At 46.0% G+C, this 15,849-nt stretch overlaps 1 protein-coding gene across 7 annotated transcripts in view; it reads left to right on the top strand.

The window, feature by feature from the left end:
• PTPRA (protein tyrosine phosphatase receptor type A) overlaps positions 1–15,849 on the top strand; it is a 251,571-nt gene that overhangs the window by 29,732 nt on the left and 205,990 nt on the right. For 2 of the 7 annotated variants that reach the window (XM_075930990.1, XM_075930993.1), the window contains exon 2: positions 8,402–8,484. The exons of 4 other annotated variants lie outside the window; for them this stretch is intronic. In XM_075930990.1, the coding sequence (XP_075787105.1) occupies positions 8,482–8,484 (3 nt within the window). In that variant the 5' untranslated portion in view covers positions 8,402–8,481. Of the gene's footprint in view, positions 1–11; positions 34–8,401; positions 8,485–15,849 lie in introns of those variants that run through there. One more of the 7 variants, XM_075930989.1, reaches the window with a different exon arrangement.

Consider the following 15,849-nt stretch of genomic DNA (forward strand, 5'->3'; position numbering starts at 1 on the left):
TCAAGTGTAGAGAAAAGCGTCCATCTAATGCCGGTATGCTCCTCCTCAGTCGTACGTCGCATCACCTAGTCGATAACAAGATTGAAGAGCAGTGGCGACATTACGTAACCTTGACGAACTCCGGTCTTGACTTCAAACCATATATCACTTCCTCCAATACAACAGCTATAATTTTTGTAGAAGCTCCTAATGAGCTTCACCATATGATATGGTATTCCATAGGCCCTCAAAATCTGCCATAATCTGTCTCTGTCGACACTATCGAAAGCCTTTTCAAAGTCTACAAAGTTCACGTGAAGTTGTCGTTGCCATTCTACACTCTGTTCTATGATGTTACGCAGAGCAAAGATCTGTTGTATACAACGCCTACCTTTTCTAAAACCTGCCTGCTCCTTCCTCAGCGTTTCATTAACTGCTGTTGATATTCTACCTATGATGATTTTAGCGAGGATCTTGCTGGGTATTGACAGAAGGGTAATTCCGCGCCAGTTGTTACAATCGCTGAGTGTGCCCTTCTTTGGGATCTTGATAATCACCCCTTTAGTCCAATCCTCCGGTACGCAGGCTTCTGTCCAAACTGTTCTGAAAAGTGGTTCCAGTATTCCAGCTGCTGTCTCTGGGTCTATTTTGAAAAGTTCTGCATTCAAGTTGTCCTTTCCTGGGATTTTGTTGTTCTTCAGTTTCTTGATTGCTGATATAATTTCTTCTTTGGTAGGCAGATCGATGTTAATATCTAAATCTGTCTCCCTTCCACATATATTAACACCTTCTTCTGATGATTCTCTGTTAAGTATTTCTTTGAAGTGTTCAGCCCAGCGTGCGTCTTGTTCCGCTTGTGTTGTGAGCAATTTTCCTTGCTTATCCTTAATGGGTGGGCTGACTATGGAATGGTACTTACCACACACTTGCTTAGTAATTCTATACAGTTGTCCTTGTTCTCCTCGAGCCGCAGCACTTTCTGCCTCTTTTGCGAGGTCGTCGACAAAAGCACGGCGATCAGCACGTACCATTCTCTTAACTATCTTATTGGCCTCACTGTACTGTTGTTTATAACGTTCTTGTAATCTTTCTGATCGAGTGCTAATCATCTGTCAGATGATCAGGAGAAGCTTCTGGGTGGAGTGCTAAATGAGCCCAGCAACTCACTCCTACCTCCCCCCACAGGGGTCTCTTAAAGGGATAGCTCCCTATTAAGTGCATGGGTTACACATGCACCCTCGAATATACAATATCCTAGCTAAGGATGACTAGCACCTCACTAAGATTTAGAAGATGATGCTGACAAGGGAAAGAAAATGGTTTGGGTGGCCCAAAGAGAAATACAGACCCAGCAGTGGAGAGTGGCAGCTGGCTCCCCAGGAGTGGGGCTGGCAGGTGTCCTGCAGGCTCTGCACTTATAAGCTTTATACCTCAGAGTTCCTGTAACTAAAGGAAACTGATAAGCTGATGCTTATTCATTAACCATTTAAACAGTTATGCTCTTACATCCTGAGTGAGGTAGATCAGTGCTATTGTGTCTATTTTACAGTTGGGGACATGTGGCGGGTTTATGGGCGCAAGCTCCCCCCTCCGGGTGGAGGATGGGGCCCAGTGAGCCCACTGTCCCCAAAGGTCTCGGGCAGGGGGAGGGGAGAAAAGGGGAATCCGTGGAGTCCCTCAGCCCTAGATCCTGCCCCTGCTTAGGGGCTCACAGTAGCATGCTTTACTCCTGAGGCTGGTCAGACGATTGCGCCGAGTACCTCTGGAGTACTGAGTGTGGGAGAAGGGGATTTAAGGGTCCTGGGCCCTCCCTCTCCACTGGGTCCCAGCCCAGGGCCCTAAGCATTCAGGGTGATGAACCCTTACCTGGCTGACAGGGTTCCACCCCGAAGCGTGTCAACCCACGGGCACCAGAAGCGCTCTGCCCCGGGCTGCTTCCTATCCCCTCCCCTTGAGTCAGTCCTTCTGGATGAGCCCTTCGAGCTTACCACTCCGTCGCCCTCTCGGATCCCCGTCTCGCTGCTCTGGCCTCCAGGAAGGCTCTATAGGTTCCTCCATCTGGGTGGGGTAAAGCGTCCCACCCCAGGTGCCCGGCTACTCCTGTGCCACGAGCCGCCCCTCCTCGGGGCTTTTTCAACCGGCCCGCCAAGGGCCGTCACGGTGCATTGCCCTGCCCCCTTGGCATTCCTGCGCCCTGGGACGCTGTGTCCAGGGGTTGGAGCTCCGCCCCTATGGGCTGTGGTAGGCTGCCAGAAGCGCAGCACCAGTGGCTGACAGCCACCTTTCCCCAGCCCCACTTGGCCCTGCCTTCTCTCCGGCTGGGCTGCTGGAGCCCTGCCAGCCTCTGTGTTGGCCTTAATAGGCCCAGCGCACCAGCCGCTGCTTTCTGGTGCAGTGCCACTCCGTCCCTGTGCTGGGCGAGCGGGGGAGTCTCACCGGGCTCAGTGCGGGCCTCGGCAGGCCTGTCACAGGAGCCAAGGCACAAAGACAGTGACTTATCCAGACTCATATAGGAAGTGTGTGCCAAATCAAGAAATTTTGATAGACCAGGGAACGTTTTTGTATGACTACCTGTATTCAGATGTCTCTAGTGCTGTTTTTGCCTCTGTTTACTACTAGCTCTGAGTTCACTTTTGAATGATACTAGCTATCCTTGGCTCTAGGGAGAAAAATTATTCTTAGTCCCTGAGGATAGGACAAGAAGCAATGGGCTTAAACTGCAGGTTTAGGTTGGACATTAGGAAAAACTTCTTAACTGTGAGGGTGGTTAAACACTGTCATAATTTGCCTAGGAAAGCTGTGGAATCTCTCTGTCTGGAGATATTTAAGAGCAGGTTAGACAGACATCTATCAGGGATGGTACATGAGGGCAAGGAACTGCACTAGATGACCTGTTGAGGTCCCTTCCAGTTTTAGTGTTCTACGATTCATTGGTTTTGTTGAGAACTGACAATGCTGAGCCTTTTGTCCCTCAGACTTTTAAAGACATAATTAGAAGTCCCCAGTAGGGATGTCAACGTGTAGATAACTACATGATTAACCAATAAGTCTTGGCTTATCTGTTAATCTTACCGACTACACGTATCCCTCCCCTCCGAACTGCATCTGTATCAGAGGCAACAAAGGGGGGGACGGAAGCTAGTTCCCGTGAGGAGCTGGCTTAAAAGCCAGTTCGCCACAAGCACTGGATGTACCTCCCCACCCCCACCATGCGCTGTTGCTCTGAGGCAGCATTGCGGAGGGTGAGGGGGCAGATGGGAGCTGATACATATGGAGAGCTGGCTTTCAAGCAGGCTCTCTGCATTTGCTGGTTCTGCAGACCCCCCTCCCTTTGCTGCCTCCCTCAGAGGCAGTGAGGGAGGCAGGCGAGAGCCAGCCTAAAAGCTGGTTCCCCTCAGCACCAGTTTTTGCGGTGCCTCCTCTTCGCCCCTGCCCCACTGCCTCTATCAGATTTCATGTGGTTACACGACTATTCAATTACACACTAACATCCCTAATCTCCAGTAGAGGCAGTTCTGCCGGTGGGCATTTTGGAAATAGGAGAAACCAAATGTCTGGTCACTTAAGTTCTGTGCTCTGCTGTGTTTTAATTCAGTCAAATAGCTCTTTTAGATCCATATGACTGAGCATTTAGTTGTATTTGCGAACTTTGCCTGATTTCTAAGTTGACTGTATCCTTTTGGTCATTAGCTTTAATTTCCTTACTTCTAAAACTTCCCTTCCTAACGACAAACATGACGTTAAACCTTCAGGAAATGGACATGGCAAGCATTTAAGAGCACGTGAGCAAAGCATTTCTTCCAAAAATATTGAGATGCGCTAATGCTTTGTAAGAGCCCGGTATCATCTGCCTTTTTAAAAAATGTGTTCAGAATTTTAAAGGATGTTCTCTCCTCAACATTTTTCCATGCTTTGTCTTAAGGGTTTTTTTTTTTTTTCTTGCATGTGAATACTGAGAATTCAAAGGATTCTATTACTCTTTCTAACTTTATCTGAAAATCAAACTTTCTTTTTCTGCCTCCTATAACATGCTGGTCAGAAAGATTCTTCAATCAGACCTCAATTGATTGGATTTCATTCTGGCTTGTACATTAAAAATACAGAGTGCTCCATCCTGCACTGGCTTTGTAGGGCTAATGGTATTAAAAACCCAATGGTTTTGGCACTTAAAACAGCTATGGACAAAACCTGTGCTAAGGGACAAGAAGATCTAATGCACCTTTCATCTCGAACTTTAAACATCACTCTATTGTAATGACCTGTGATGATTTTTTTTTCCTGTTCCAAAGGTTTGTTGGGCTTTCCTATCTTTTCTGTGAACCATTTGCCTTGCTTACAAATTTCCTTTTTAATAACATTTACCCTGTAATCTTATGTATTATTTGATTCCAGTTACAGGTTGGACCTCCCTAGTCTGGCACTCTTGGGTATGTCTACACTTGCACCCTCTTTCGAGAGAGGGATGCAAATGCAGCTGAGTGAAATTGCAAATGAAGCACAGATTTGAATTTCCTGCACTTCACTTGCATATTTGCGTTATGGTGCTATTTCGAAAAACGAAACGCTATCTAGACGCGGTTATTTTGAGGAAAAAACCCTTCTTCCGAAATAAATGGTAAACCTCGTTGTAGGAGGAATAAGGGTTATTTCAGAAGAAGGGGTTTATTTCGAAATAACCGCATCTAAACAGAGTTTCTTTTTTCGAAATAGCGCTATTTTGAAATAGCGCCATAACGTGAATATGCAAATGAAGCGCGGGAAATTCAAATCCGTGCTTCATTTGCAATTTCACTCAGCTGCATTTGCATCCCTCTTTCGAAAGAGGGTGCAAGTGTAGACATACCCCTTGGGACCTGACCGGTCCTGAGCGAGGGAGTATGCTGGACCAGGGGAGGTCAGTTTTGGCTCCTCTGCTGCCAGCCTCCAACCCTTCTAGGGGACTGTCAGCCTCTTAGCTGGGCTCCCCTTCTGGCTACTGGCTCTCAGGCTCCCTACACAGCTGCCGGCTCCAGCTGCTGGGCTCCACTCCCTGCACCATCGGCCCATCAGCCTGACTCTGCTTCTGGCTGTCCGTCCCCTGGCCACCAGCCTCTCTGTGGCCGATCTCCCAGTTGGCTCCTGCTCTCAGCTGCCAGGGCTCTGGGGTTGGGCAATATCTGTGGTCCTGCCAGACCACAAATGTTGTCAGATTTGTACAGGCTTTTAAGAACATTTTTCACAGGCAAAAAAAGAATACTTTTCCCCTGCTCCCCCTCCCAGCATTAACTATAATTATTACCTTTCTTTTACAGAGGGAGAAATCTAAAAGAGTGGGGCAGTGACTTGCCCAAGGTCTTGGAGTAAGCCAGTGGTACGGAATCAGAAATCCTAATAAGTTTAATGATTACAAAACATGAAAGAATTGTCTGTACTGGTAATAGCTCTTTGGGATGGAGGGTTCTGTATACTTTATTTCTATTTAATCACTAGGGAGTTTAAATAACAAGATCTGTTCCCTGGGATTTCATCATTTCATGCTGCTTAATCTCTACCTGAAATCTCAATCCCCTGTGCATGACCTCATAATCACGGTCACCACAATGTTATAAATAGAGGAATAAGTCCTGTATAGTTTATGCCTCCAATATTCCTGCTTACTATCACAAGTGTTTGTGGTGGGAAAGAAGAATGTAGAATTCAGCCCAGAGAGGAGTCCAAAGCGCATCCCTGGCACCAAATCACCCCCAAAGTTTTGGAAAGTGTCCCCCCAACTCCTGTGGATGCCTGGTAAGCCCCCACTGGCCACCTGGGGATCACCAGTAGGCCTCCACACTGCACTGACCAGGGACAGCAGTGAGCCCTTCTCACGGGGGCTGCCATTAAGCCCTGCTCCCAATGACCATCCGGAGGCGACTATTAAGCCTCGCCCAATCTACTACACCTAGTTCACTGAGCCTCCCCTGCTTGTGAGGCTGTGGGGGCAGCGGGTGGTCTCCGAAGCAAACTGGCCACCAGGTCAACCTGGGTGCTTGCAGAAGGGAGGAGGTGGCCCCTTTCCAGCAGTCGGACCCACCTGCGAGAGCTGGCCTCCTTCTGCAGCAGCCACCAGGTCATCTTGGGTATTAGGAAAGAAGAGAAGGGAGGTGGTCGGGCCCTCCCTGGCGAGGGCTGCCTTGCCCACCTCCTCCAGTTGCTCTGCCTACCTTGTGGGAGAAGAGACACAGTCTTGTATTTGAAGGCTGATTTCAGTAGATCTCAGTGAGGTAGCTGCTCTGCTATGCACGAAACGGTGACCCAGAATCAAGTAATCTATGAATGATTCAGCACCAGTCCCCACGAACAGGATCCATGATGCTTATGCTGCTATGGCATCTGTGTGGATAACCAAGGGGGGGGGGGTGGGGAATGGGTGTGAAAAGATTTTTGCCATTACTCTCCAGCAGGAGTGGGGGGAAGAAGGAGAGGGCTGGGAGAGAACAAACTAGTGTGTTAAGGGACAATGATGACATATACCCAGAACCACCAGTTACATGTTTTTTGGTCCTGGTATGCACTAGGAACCTAACCCAGAGTGCAAAGAGATGCATCGCTCTCAAAGTTGACAGTAGTCACCCTACTGTGGATGTTTAGAATTCTGTTGAATTCTTGCATGCAATGGGAGGCATGTATCTTCAGCTTTACAAAATCGAGTGCTAAAAAGCCAACCTTAAATTTGACAACCTCTCCATGTTTACATGCCTCAATAAGAATTTATGTAAAAGCCGCTATTCTGCTTTTTTTTTTTCTTAAAAGATTAAGTTTGTGAAAGACTTGTCCCTTTTTCTCCAGCTGCGTTTTCTGACACTTTTTTTCAGGAAACTTAAGGACAGTAGAACAAGAATGTGTGCGCATGGTTTTTTATTAATGCAGTATCTGAGCACCTCATTTCTGTTGTGTGTTTAACATCACTACAATCCTATGTGGTAGGGAAGGATGGCTATTCCTATTTTATAGATAAGCCGGGGGTATGGAAAATAACTTTTTCATGTCTGTAGCAGAGCCATGGACTGAACCCAGATTTCCTGAGTACCAGAACCTTAATTCTAAAGTTTTTTAATCTCTAGGAAGGATCTTGTCTTTGAAGCTTCATAGTTTTGACCAGAGATTAGTTTACAGATGGGTAATGGAGCCTTTCATATCTCGTCTTGTATTTAATCCAAGGGTAAAATCCTGGACCCATTGATTTAAATGCAGGCAGGATTTCAGTCCAAGTCAGTAATAGTTAATCGCTTGTGTAGATGTGGGAACTGTTTAGTGGCCTTTTGTGATTAATCTGATGGTGTTGGTGGTGTTACTTCAGAAGGACCATTCCCTTGGGCAATAATCTCATGTTGCTAGCTTCAAAACAGAGACCTGCATTAATGAGCCATGGAAACTGAACTCCCCTCTCATCCCTGGAGAATACTGGGGTAGTAATATGCTTATCTGTACTACTGATAACTGGAAGACTTCAATCTCTAATGCAGAGATGGGGAAACTTCTGGCTGCAGTTTGCCAGTTATCTGGTGGTGCACTACGGGCTACTTTGCACCTGAGTCTGCAGAAGCTCAGGTAAACAATTTGCTGTCCTTGGCCAATGGGAAGTGCAGGAAGCAGCATAGGCTGGGCCAGCAGGAGCTGAGATGCTATATCTGTGGACACTTAAGTAAATAAAGTATCTGGCGGCCCCACCAGCAGCTAACTTCGAATTGTTTGGCCTTTGGGCCAGAGGTTTTCTGCCCATGTTCTAAAGTAGAGGTCGGGGCCACTGACCTACAGAAAAATCAGTCAGGGGTCACACTAGTGAGAAGCCAAAACAACCATGCCCCCCCCCCCAAAAAAAAAACCCCAAACCCTCTCACTGATGTGGCCTCTGAGAAGGACACTCCCCACAGTCTCTCCACGCACCAGAGCCTAGGGATGTGCAGCCTGGTAGATTGTGTGTGCTCCAGCCTCATGGGAAGATGGGGGGAGCTGGAGTGCCGGCACGGGCTCCCCAATGCTGGGGGAGGCGGGAAGCTTTGGGCCTCAGGTTCTCCACCCCAGTTCTAAAGCTTCTGTCCCAAATAGGATGGCCCTCATGTTGCTTTGGTCGGATCAGTCTAGCTCAGCATTTAAGAGGCTAGAGTTCTTTACAAATCTCAAAACCTGAGAAGAATTCTCTAAGTAAGGAAATTGAGTGAAATAGATTAGGATTTTCACCCTAGCACACACTCAAATGGACAAACAGCTGATGCCAGTCAGAACTCTAGTTCTTACCATGGATGCATTTGACTATATCTTCTGACTACGTTTTATAGAGAGTTACTGAGTGCCTCTAGAAAGCATTGGGATAATGTTTATTGCTTTGCTCACATGGCTGATCACAGACCGTTCCATGAACTCCTTTTTATTTTGTGTTTATTTTTGGCTGTTCCTCCTTTAGAATGACTGAGGAGATTCTTCTTTAAAATTTGTTTGGCTCTGCACTTGACACAGATTGAGAATTGTCTTCCAGCACTGTTAATGGTAGGTATGATTTAAACATGCAATCCATCTATTTTTGTAAAGAAAAGATTTTGATGAAACTTGAGGATGGTTTTCCCCTGGATGCTAAGAGGTGTTGGTACCTTTTCTTTGGCTTAATCGACTGTAGCCACCCTCCTGGGGATGCTCTATTTCGAACTACATTGAATTATTTTAAACAGTGGAAGATGTGCACCTTTGACTTCACAAAATTGGGTGCTTAAAAGTCTACCTTAAATTTGACCACCTATGTGTAGAGTTAAGAGTTATCTGAAAGCAGATATTCTGCTTTTTTTCTTTTCTAAAGGAATAAGGTTGTGAAAGGCTTGTTCCTTTTGATCTAGCTAACTTTTTGTCTTTTTTTTTCCAGCTAGTTTAAAGACCATAGAGCAAGAATGTGTGTACATTATAGATTGGACTAGAACAGCGGTTCTCAAACTTTTTAGGCTCCGGAGCCCTTTAAATACGTAAAAATTTATGCGGAGCCCCAGTGGTCCCCTGGTTGTAGGTGTTGTACCTATCGATGTTTCCAGTTTGTCAACCTTACGGAGCCCTTGGAGATGTCTCCTGGAGCCCTGGGGCTCTGCAGAGCACAGTTTGAGAAACACTGGACTAGACGCTCTGGTGGCCAAAGGTCACTTAACAAGTTTCCATGGAATTTTTTTGAGTCACTTTTCCTCACGTAACCAGCAATTGCTTCCCCTGCCCCACCTCTCCCCTTACCCCTTCTCCCTTTTGACAAAGATAGCACTAATGTTCAGCCTAAGGAGGTCTTGCCCTGATATCTGTTGCACCAGTATAATTCAAATTATTTTAATGGCTGCTCCTTATTTTACCCCACTGAGAGCAGAATCACACATTTTAAGTGCTTAAGTAAAATGTATTTACTTGCATTGCAAGCATCTGAAATCAATATTAAAATAGAAGATTTTTACAAATGTGTGTGTGTGCGCGCGCCAATCAAAAGTCCATGCGCTATCATCAGAATGACACCCTAACAGTAGCTTCAGAGGGGTAGCTGAGGGTACGTCTACACTACAACGTTAATTTGAACTAACTTAGTTCGAATTAGTTAATTCGAACTAACGGATCTAGACTAAAAAACTAGTTCGAATTAGCGTTTTGCTAATTCGAACTAGCATGTCCACATTAAGTGGACCCTGAACCAGGCTTAAGGATGGCCGGAAGCAGTGCCGGCAGGGCATCAGAGGAGGACTTAGAGTGTGGAGATGCTGTCTCAGGCTAGCTGAGGGCTGTGCTTAAAGGGTCCTGACCCCCACCCCAGACAGACAGTTCTCAGGGCTGCCCCGCTTGCAAAGCAGTCCTGGCTTGGAGTGCTCTGAGTACCCACACTGGGCACATCGCAGCACTCGGCCAGCAGACCAGCTGCACTTGCCGCAGGCTGCCATCTGGGGAGAGGGGGCAATTGGGGGGCTGCAGGAGAGGTTCCACCCCCAGAAGCCTGCAGAGCCAGCCCAGTCCTCCCCATCGGGGGCGCGTACCCCATTCCTCCCTCACCTCCTTCCACTTATCCTTCCCTAGCCCCTTTTCTTGATGTACAAAATAAAGGACAATTGTGTTCAAAAATGGAATCTGTCTTTATTGAACAAAACTGGGGGAGACTGGGAAAAGGAGGTGGGAGAGGGGAAGAGAGAGACTGGGAGAGGGGAGGGCAACTAAAATGATCAGGGGTTGGGAACAGGTCCCATATGAAGAGAGGCTAAAGAGACTGGGACTTTTCAGCTTAGAAAAGAGGAGACGGAGGGAGGACAGGATAGAGGTCTCTAAAAGCAGGAGTTGGGTGGAGAGGGTGCATACAGAAAAGTTCTTCATTAGTTCCCATAAAGAAGGACTAGAGGACACCAAAGGAAAGGAATGGGTAACAGGCTTCAAACTAGTAACAGAAAGTTGTTCTTCACAAAGCAAAGAGTCAACCTGTGGAACTCCTTGCTGCAGGAGGCTGTGAAGACTAGAACTAGAACAGTTTAAAGGGAAGTGAGATCAAGTCATGGAGGTTGGGTCCATGGACTGGTATTAGCCAGGGGGTAGGAGTGGTGTCCCTGCCCAAGGTTTGTGGAAGGCTGGAGAGGGATGGCATGAGACAAATGGCTTGGTCACTGTCTTCAGTCCATCCCCTCCAGGGTCCCTAGGGTTGGCCGCTGTTGGCAGACAGGCTACTGGGCTAGATGGACCTTTGGTCTGACACAGGACGGCCATTGTAAGCTCAGGACTCAGGGTCGGGGGTCTCAGTGGACCACCTTGATTTTCATGCACTCCTGCTCCTGGGTGGCCAGGCTGGCAGCTCTCCTGCCCTAGCCGGCCACCTTCCTATGCCTAGTGCGGAGATCGTGGACAAGGTCCACGATGTCCGCACTAGCCCAGGCGGGTGCCTGCCTCTTGCGGTCCCGGGCAAGCTCCCGGGAGCCGCCAGCCTGGTCCCGGGAAGAGGGGGAGGGCTGGGGGGCATCGGGTGGGTGGCTCGATCCGTGCCAGGTGCAGGGTCTGCTGGCTGGGTGCTGGCAGGCTTGCACCTGGCACGGGCACTGTAGCCAGCCCGTGCCCCTTTAAGGGGTCCTGGGCTGGGAGGGGGGCAGACGAGTTTCCCTGGTGTTGGCCAGAGTGGCCACCAGGGAAAGCTGGGGAGGGCTAGCCTCCCACTAGTTCGAATTAAGGAGCTACACAGCCCTTAATTCGAACTAGGCTTAATCCTCGTGGAAGGAGGATTACCTAGTTCGAACTAAGCGCTCCGTTAGTTCGAATTTAATTCGAACTAACGGAGCGCTAGTGTAGCGCCTATGAAAGTTAGTTCGAACTAACGTCCGTTAGTTCGAACTAACTTTGTAGTGTAGACATACCCTGAGTTAGTCTGTAACAGGAAAAATTTAAAAAAACAACCAATAGACTAGTAGCATCTTAAATACTAATACAACATGTAGATGGTTTTGTGGGTGCAACCCACTTCTTCAGATGACTGGAGTATTAGAAGTCCAGTTCAAAGAATAAATAAGGGATGGTTTGGGGGGGGGGGGGAGAAGAGAGAGACAGTGAGTAGATGGTTCAGATAGTTACAAGAGGCTGATCAAACAATAGAGGTGCTAATTGTTCTGTTGGTTAAGTCATTAGGATGTGGAAGGTAGTGTGCCAGCCAGCTGATGTCTCTATTCATACCATTTGCATAAGAATTAAACTTGTAAATGAAGTTAAGTTCCAGTCCTTCCCTGTGGAATTGGGCCTGAAACGACTTGGTGTTCCATTAATGAGTGTCCGGGCAGATTAAAGTGTTCTCCAACAGGTTTTTGTGTATTGCCATTTTGGATATCTGATTTGTGTCCATTAATTTTTTCCTGTAGAGACTGTCCAGTTTGGCCAGTATACATGGCAGTGGGGCATTGTTGGCATTTGATGGCATATATCACATTAGTGGATGTGCAGTTAAATAAGCCTCTGATTTGGTGGCTGATGTGGCTGGGTCCAGTGATGAAATTGCTAGTGTAGATGTGTGGGCAGAGTTGGCACTGGGGTTGATTGCAGGGGTGGGTTCCTGGATGATTATGATTGAGGTGTGTTGCATTGTTTACTGTGATACCCGGGAGTTCTTTCAACCCAAACCTCTCTAACTTTTACTCTCTGCGAGGTGGTGTCCGGAAATAATTCAGGGGAAACACGGTCGACTGACCAATAGATGGCTAGTACAAACAGGACAACATGAGTGCTTTCACTTAAAGCTAAACTTTATTTAGTCTCCAACCTGTCTGCAACAGGTTAGTAAAACACCCCCACCCTCAATAGTTACTGAAGTTGAGTGTGGCTCTCGAGTGGCACCGGGCAGGCTTCCAATGGCCAGTCTGCTGTCTGCCGGTGGGGACGAAGATGTGTCCAGATGTGAAGAGTCCTCAAGGAGTCTTCGAGGCATCTCTCCCAATTGTTCCCAAAATTGCCCCCCCAACTCAAACTTTCCTTCCCTATGTATCCATTAGTATTACAATAACACATCACTCAAACTTGTTAGGCAAGCACTCTTTAAATGTTGGGCAAGAGGTTTTCTTCTGATCATCACTGTCGCCAGATGCTTTTTTCTTTTTCAGGGACTCCATGCCCGGGAGCCCTGATAGATATGTCTTAAGGCATTTAGACAAACTTCCTGTTTTCTTAATGTATAACTTGGTGATTTCACTAGAGATTTGGGCCTCAGGAAGGACACTGAGTCAAGCTGCCTTCTCTGTGGCACCCAAACTCCCCCTTCCCTCCCTTACTGTGGTCATGCAGAAGTCGCAGTCTAGGTATAATTCTGCCTGTTAGCTTGGTTGCTAAAGTTTTAAGCAGTAAGCAATAAATATTTTAGGCACATTATTGGATTTGCCAAAATCTTCCTGTACAACTGGAAATAATTTTTGAGGTTAGGAGGTTGTCTGTAGGTGAGGATTGGCTTTCCCCCAAGGCCTCTGAGAGTAAGGGGTTGTTTTCCGGGATAGGTTGTAGATTGTTGATACTTGGCAATTAATGAGTTGACTCGGTAAGTTGAATCTCGTGCGACCCGCTTCTGCATAAGCTGCTTTAAATAGGTTCAGAGGCATCTCTAAAGATGGTTTGATCTGGTGGATGGGGCACCAGACTTGAACTCATGTCTTTTTTGGGTCCTGCTCCTGGGCCTGCCATTGACCTGCTATGTGACATTGGGCAAGTCATATCACACCTCATGCCTCGGTTTCCTCTCATGCTTTGTGTTTTCTGTCTAGATTGTAAACTTTGGGCTGGGATCTGTCTTATGTTGTGTAGAGTGTCATGCGCAGTGGAGCCCTAATCTTTAGATGCTCAATATTTGAGATGATATTGTAACACTTGTCTTTATTAGTATTAACAACAAGAGTTTGATGGTGATCTGTTTTGAAGTGTACACATCTATTCATATTTTATAGCATTAGTATTTGTTCACTGAATTTGTAGTAATTCTGTTTAAAAGACATGCTAGTATGTGCAGGCTGCCAAGTGTGAGTGTTCAGAAGTTGGGCCATGCCAGTTTTTAGTGCTGCTTCTGCAACCTTAACTCCGTTGTCTTGTGTATGTGTGTGTCCATTAAGGAGGACACAACACTTGCTCATGGCTTCATAGATAGTCCCTTGCCAGCATAAATAAACAAGGCTGTGTGATGGGTTGGATCAAAGAAATCCCCTTTGGGTTTTACCCTGGTGTGTTTAAGTGACACCTATCTTCCTGCCTTTGGGTCTCTCCACCACCCTGTCCTGCTGGGCAAGAAGCTCTGGTCTCCTCTAGTCAAGGCCCAGAGTTGGGAATACCACCCCCTGAAGAGCAACACTGATACTGAACCAGATCAGCTTTGGAAGGGCTCAGCACCAAAGAAACCATCCCCACAAAAGGGACCAGAATCTCAGAGAAATCCCTCATACTCCTATGTAACAGTTTTACACGGAGAAAGCTCAAAGTCATTTTACTTTATTGGCCCAGTATCCCTTGTTCTGAGAGTAGCCAATGCCAGGTGCTTCAAGAATGAACACAGATGAAGTGATCTCTTGCCTCTCGCTCATTGCCAGAAGCTGGGAAACAGAGGGTAGGGACACCATCCCTTCCTGTCCTGGCTAATAGCCATTGATGGACCTGTCCTCCATGAATGCATCTAGTTGTTTTTGGAATCCTCTCTTGGTTGTAACAGCATCCTCTGGCTGAGAGTTTCACAGGTTGACTGCGTGTTGTGTGAAGAAATATTTCCTTTGGTTTGTTCTAAAGTCATTTGGTTAGCCCTAGTTCTTGTGTTATGAGAAGGACTAAATGACACTTCCTTATCTACTTTCTCCATACCAGTCATGATTCTATAGACCTATATCCTGTCCTGCTTACTCGTCAGTTTCCAAACTGAAAAGTCCCAGTATTATTAATTTCTTCATATAGAAGCTATTCCCTACCTCTAATTATTCCCTTTTCTGAACCTTTTCCATTATATCTCTTTTGAGATATGGGAGACCACATCTGCATGCAGTATTCAAGATGTGGATGTACCATGTGTTTATCTTTAGGCAATATACTTTTTGCCTTATTATCTATCTCTTTCTTAATGATTCCCAACATTGTTAGATGCATTTTGGCAACTGCTGCACATAGAGCTCATATTTTCTGAGAATTATTCACAATGACGCCAAGATCTTTCTTGGGAGGTAACTGCTAACATAGATACCGATTTTATGTTTATGGGTGGGATTATGGGATTCTATTGTGCATTATTTTGCATTTAATAATATTGAATTTCATCTGCCATTTTGTTGACTAGTCATTTAGTATTGAGACACCTTTTTGTTACTATTTGCGGTTTCATTTGCAGTAAACTATCTTGTAGCGTTGTATCTGCAAATTTTGCCACCTTACTGTTAACTTCTTTTTTCAGATCATTTATGAATACGTTGAATAGTACTGGCCCCAGTACAGACCCCTGGGAGGACACCACTCTTTATCTCTCCATTCTGAAAACTGACCATTTACTCCTACTCTCATTTTCCTATCTTTTAACCAGTTACCAATCCATCAGAGGACCGTCCCTCTTATCCCTTGTCAGGTTGCTTTGCTCCTTTGGTGAGGGACCTTCTCAAACTTTTTCTGAAAATCTACACTATATCCACTGGATCCCCATTGTCTACATGTGAGTTGACCCCCCTCGAAGTCTGGTGACGTACGATTTCCCTTTACAAAAAAACATGTTTACTCTTCCAACAAATTATGTTTATCTGTGTCTGACAGTTCTGTTCTTTATTATGGTTTCAAGCAGCTTGCCTAGTACTGAAGTACTGTAATAGCTAGGATCACCTGTGGAGCCCTTTTTAGAAATTGGCATCACATTAGCTATTCTCCAGTCATTTTGGTAGAGAAACTGATTTCTATGATTGGTTACAAACCACGGTTAGTAGTTCTGCAGTTTCACATTTGAGTTCCTTCAGAAGTCTCGGGTGACTACCATCTAGTCCTGGTGACTTATTTTGGTTAATTAACTTGTTCCAAAAACCACCTGTAATGACACCTCAGTCTGATTTGTCACCTGAAAAGAGTGGCTCACATTTGGGAATCTTCATCACATCCTCAGCTATGAAGACCAATGCAAAGACTTCATTTAATTTCTCTACATTGACCTTATTGTCCTTGAGTTCTCGTTTAGCATCTCAATAGTCCTGTGGCCCCACTACTTGTTTAGCAGGCTTCCTACTTCTGATGTGGATTTTTTTTTTTTTGGCTATTACTTTTAGAGTCTTTGGCTCGCTGTTCTTCAAATTCTTTTTTTGGCCTTCCTAAATATATTTTTATGTCATTCACCAGAGTTAAAATTTTTGTTAATGGTGCTTATTTAAAGTTACTCTAATCTCTCACAAG

This window comes from Pelodiscus sinensis, chromosome 5 (genome assembly GCF_049634645.1).
Source record: "Pelodiscus sinensis isolate JC-2024 chromosome 5, ASM4963464v1, whole genome shotgun sequence".
Classification (NCBI taxonomy): domain Eukaryota; kingdom Metazoa; phylum Chordata; order Testudines; family Trionychidae; genus Pelodiscus; species Pelodiscus sinensis.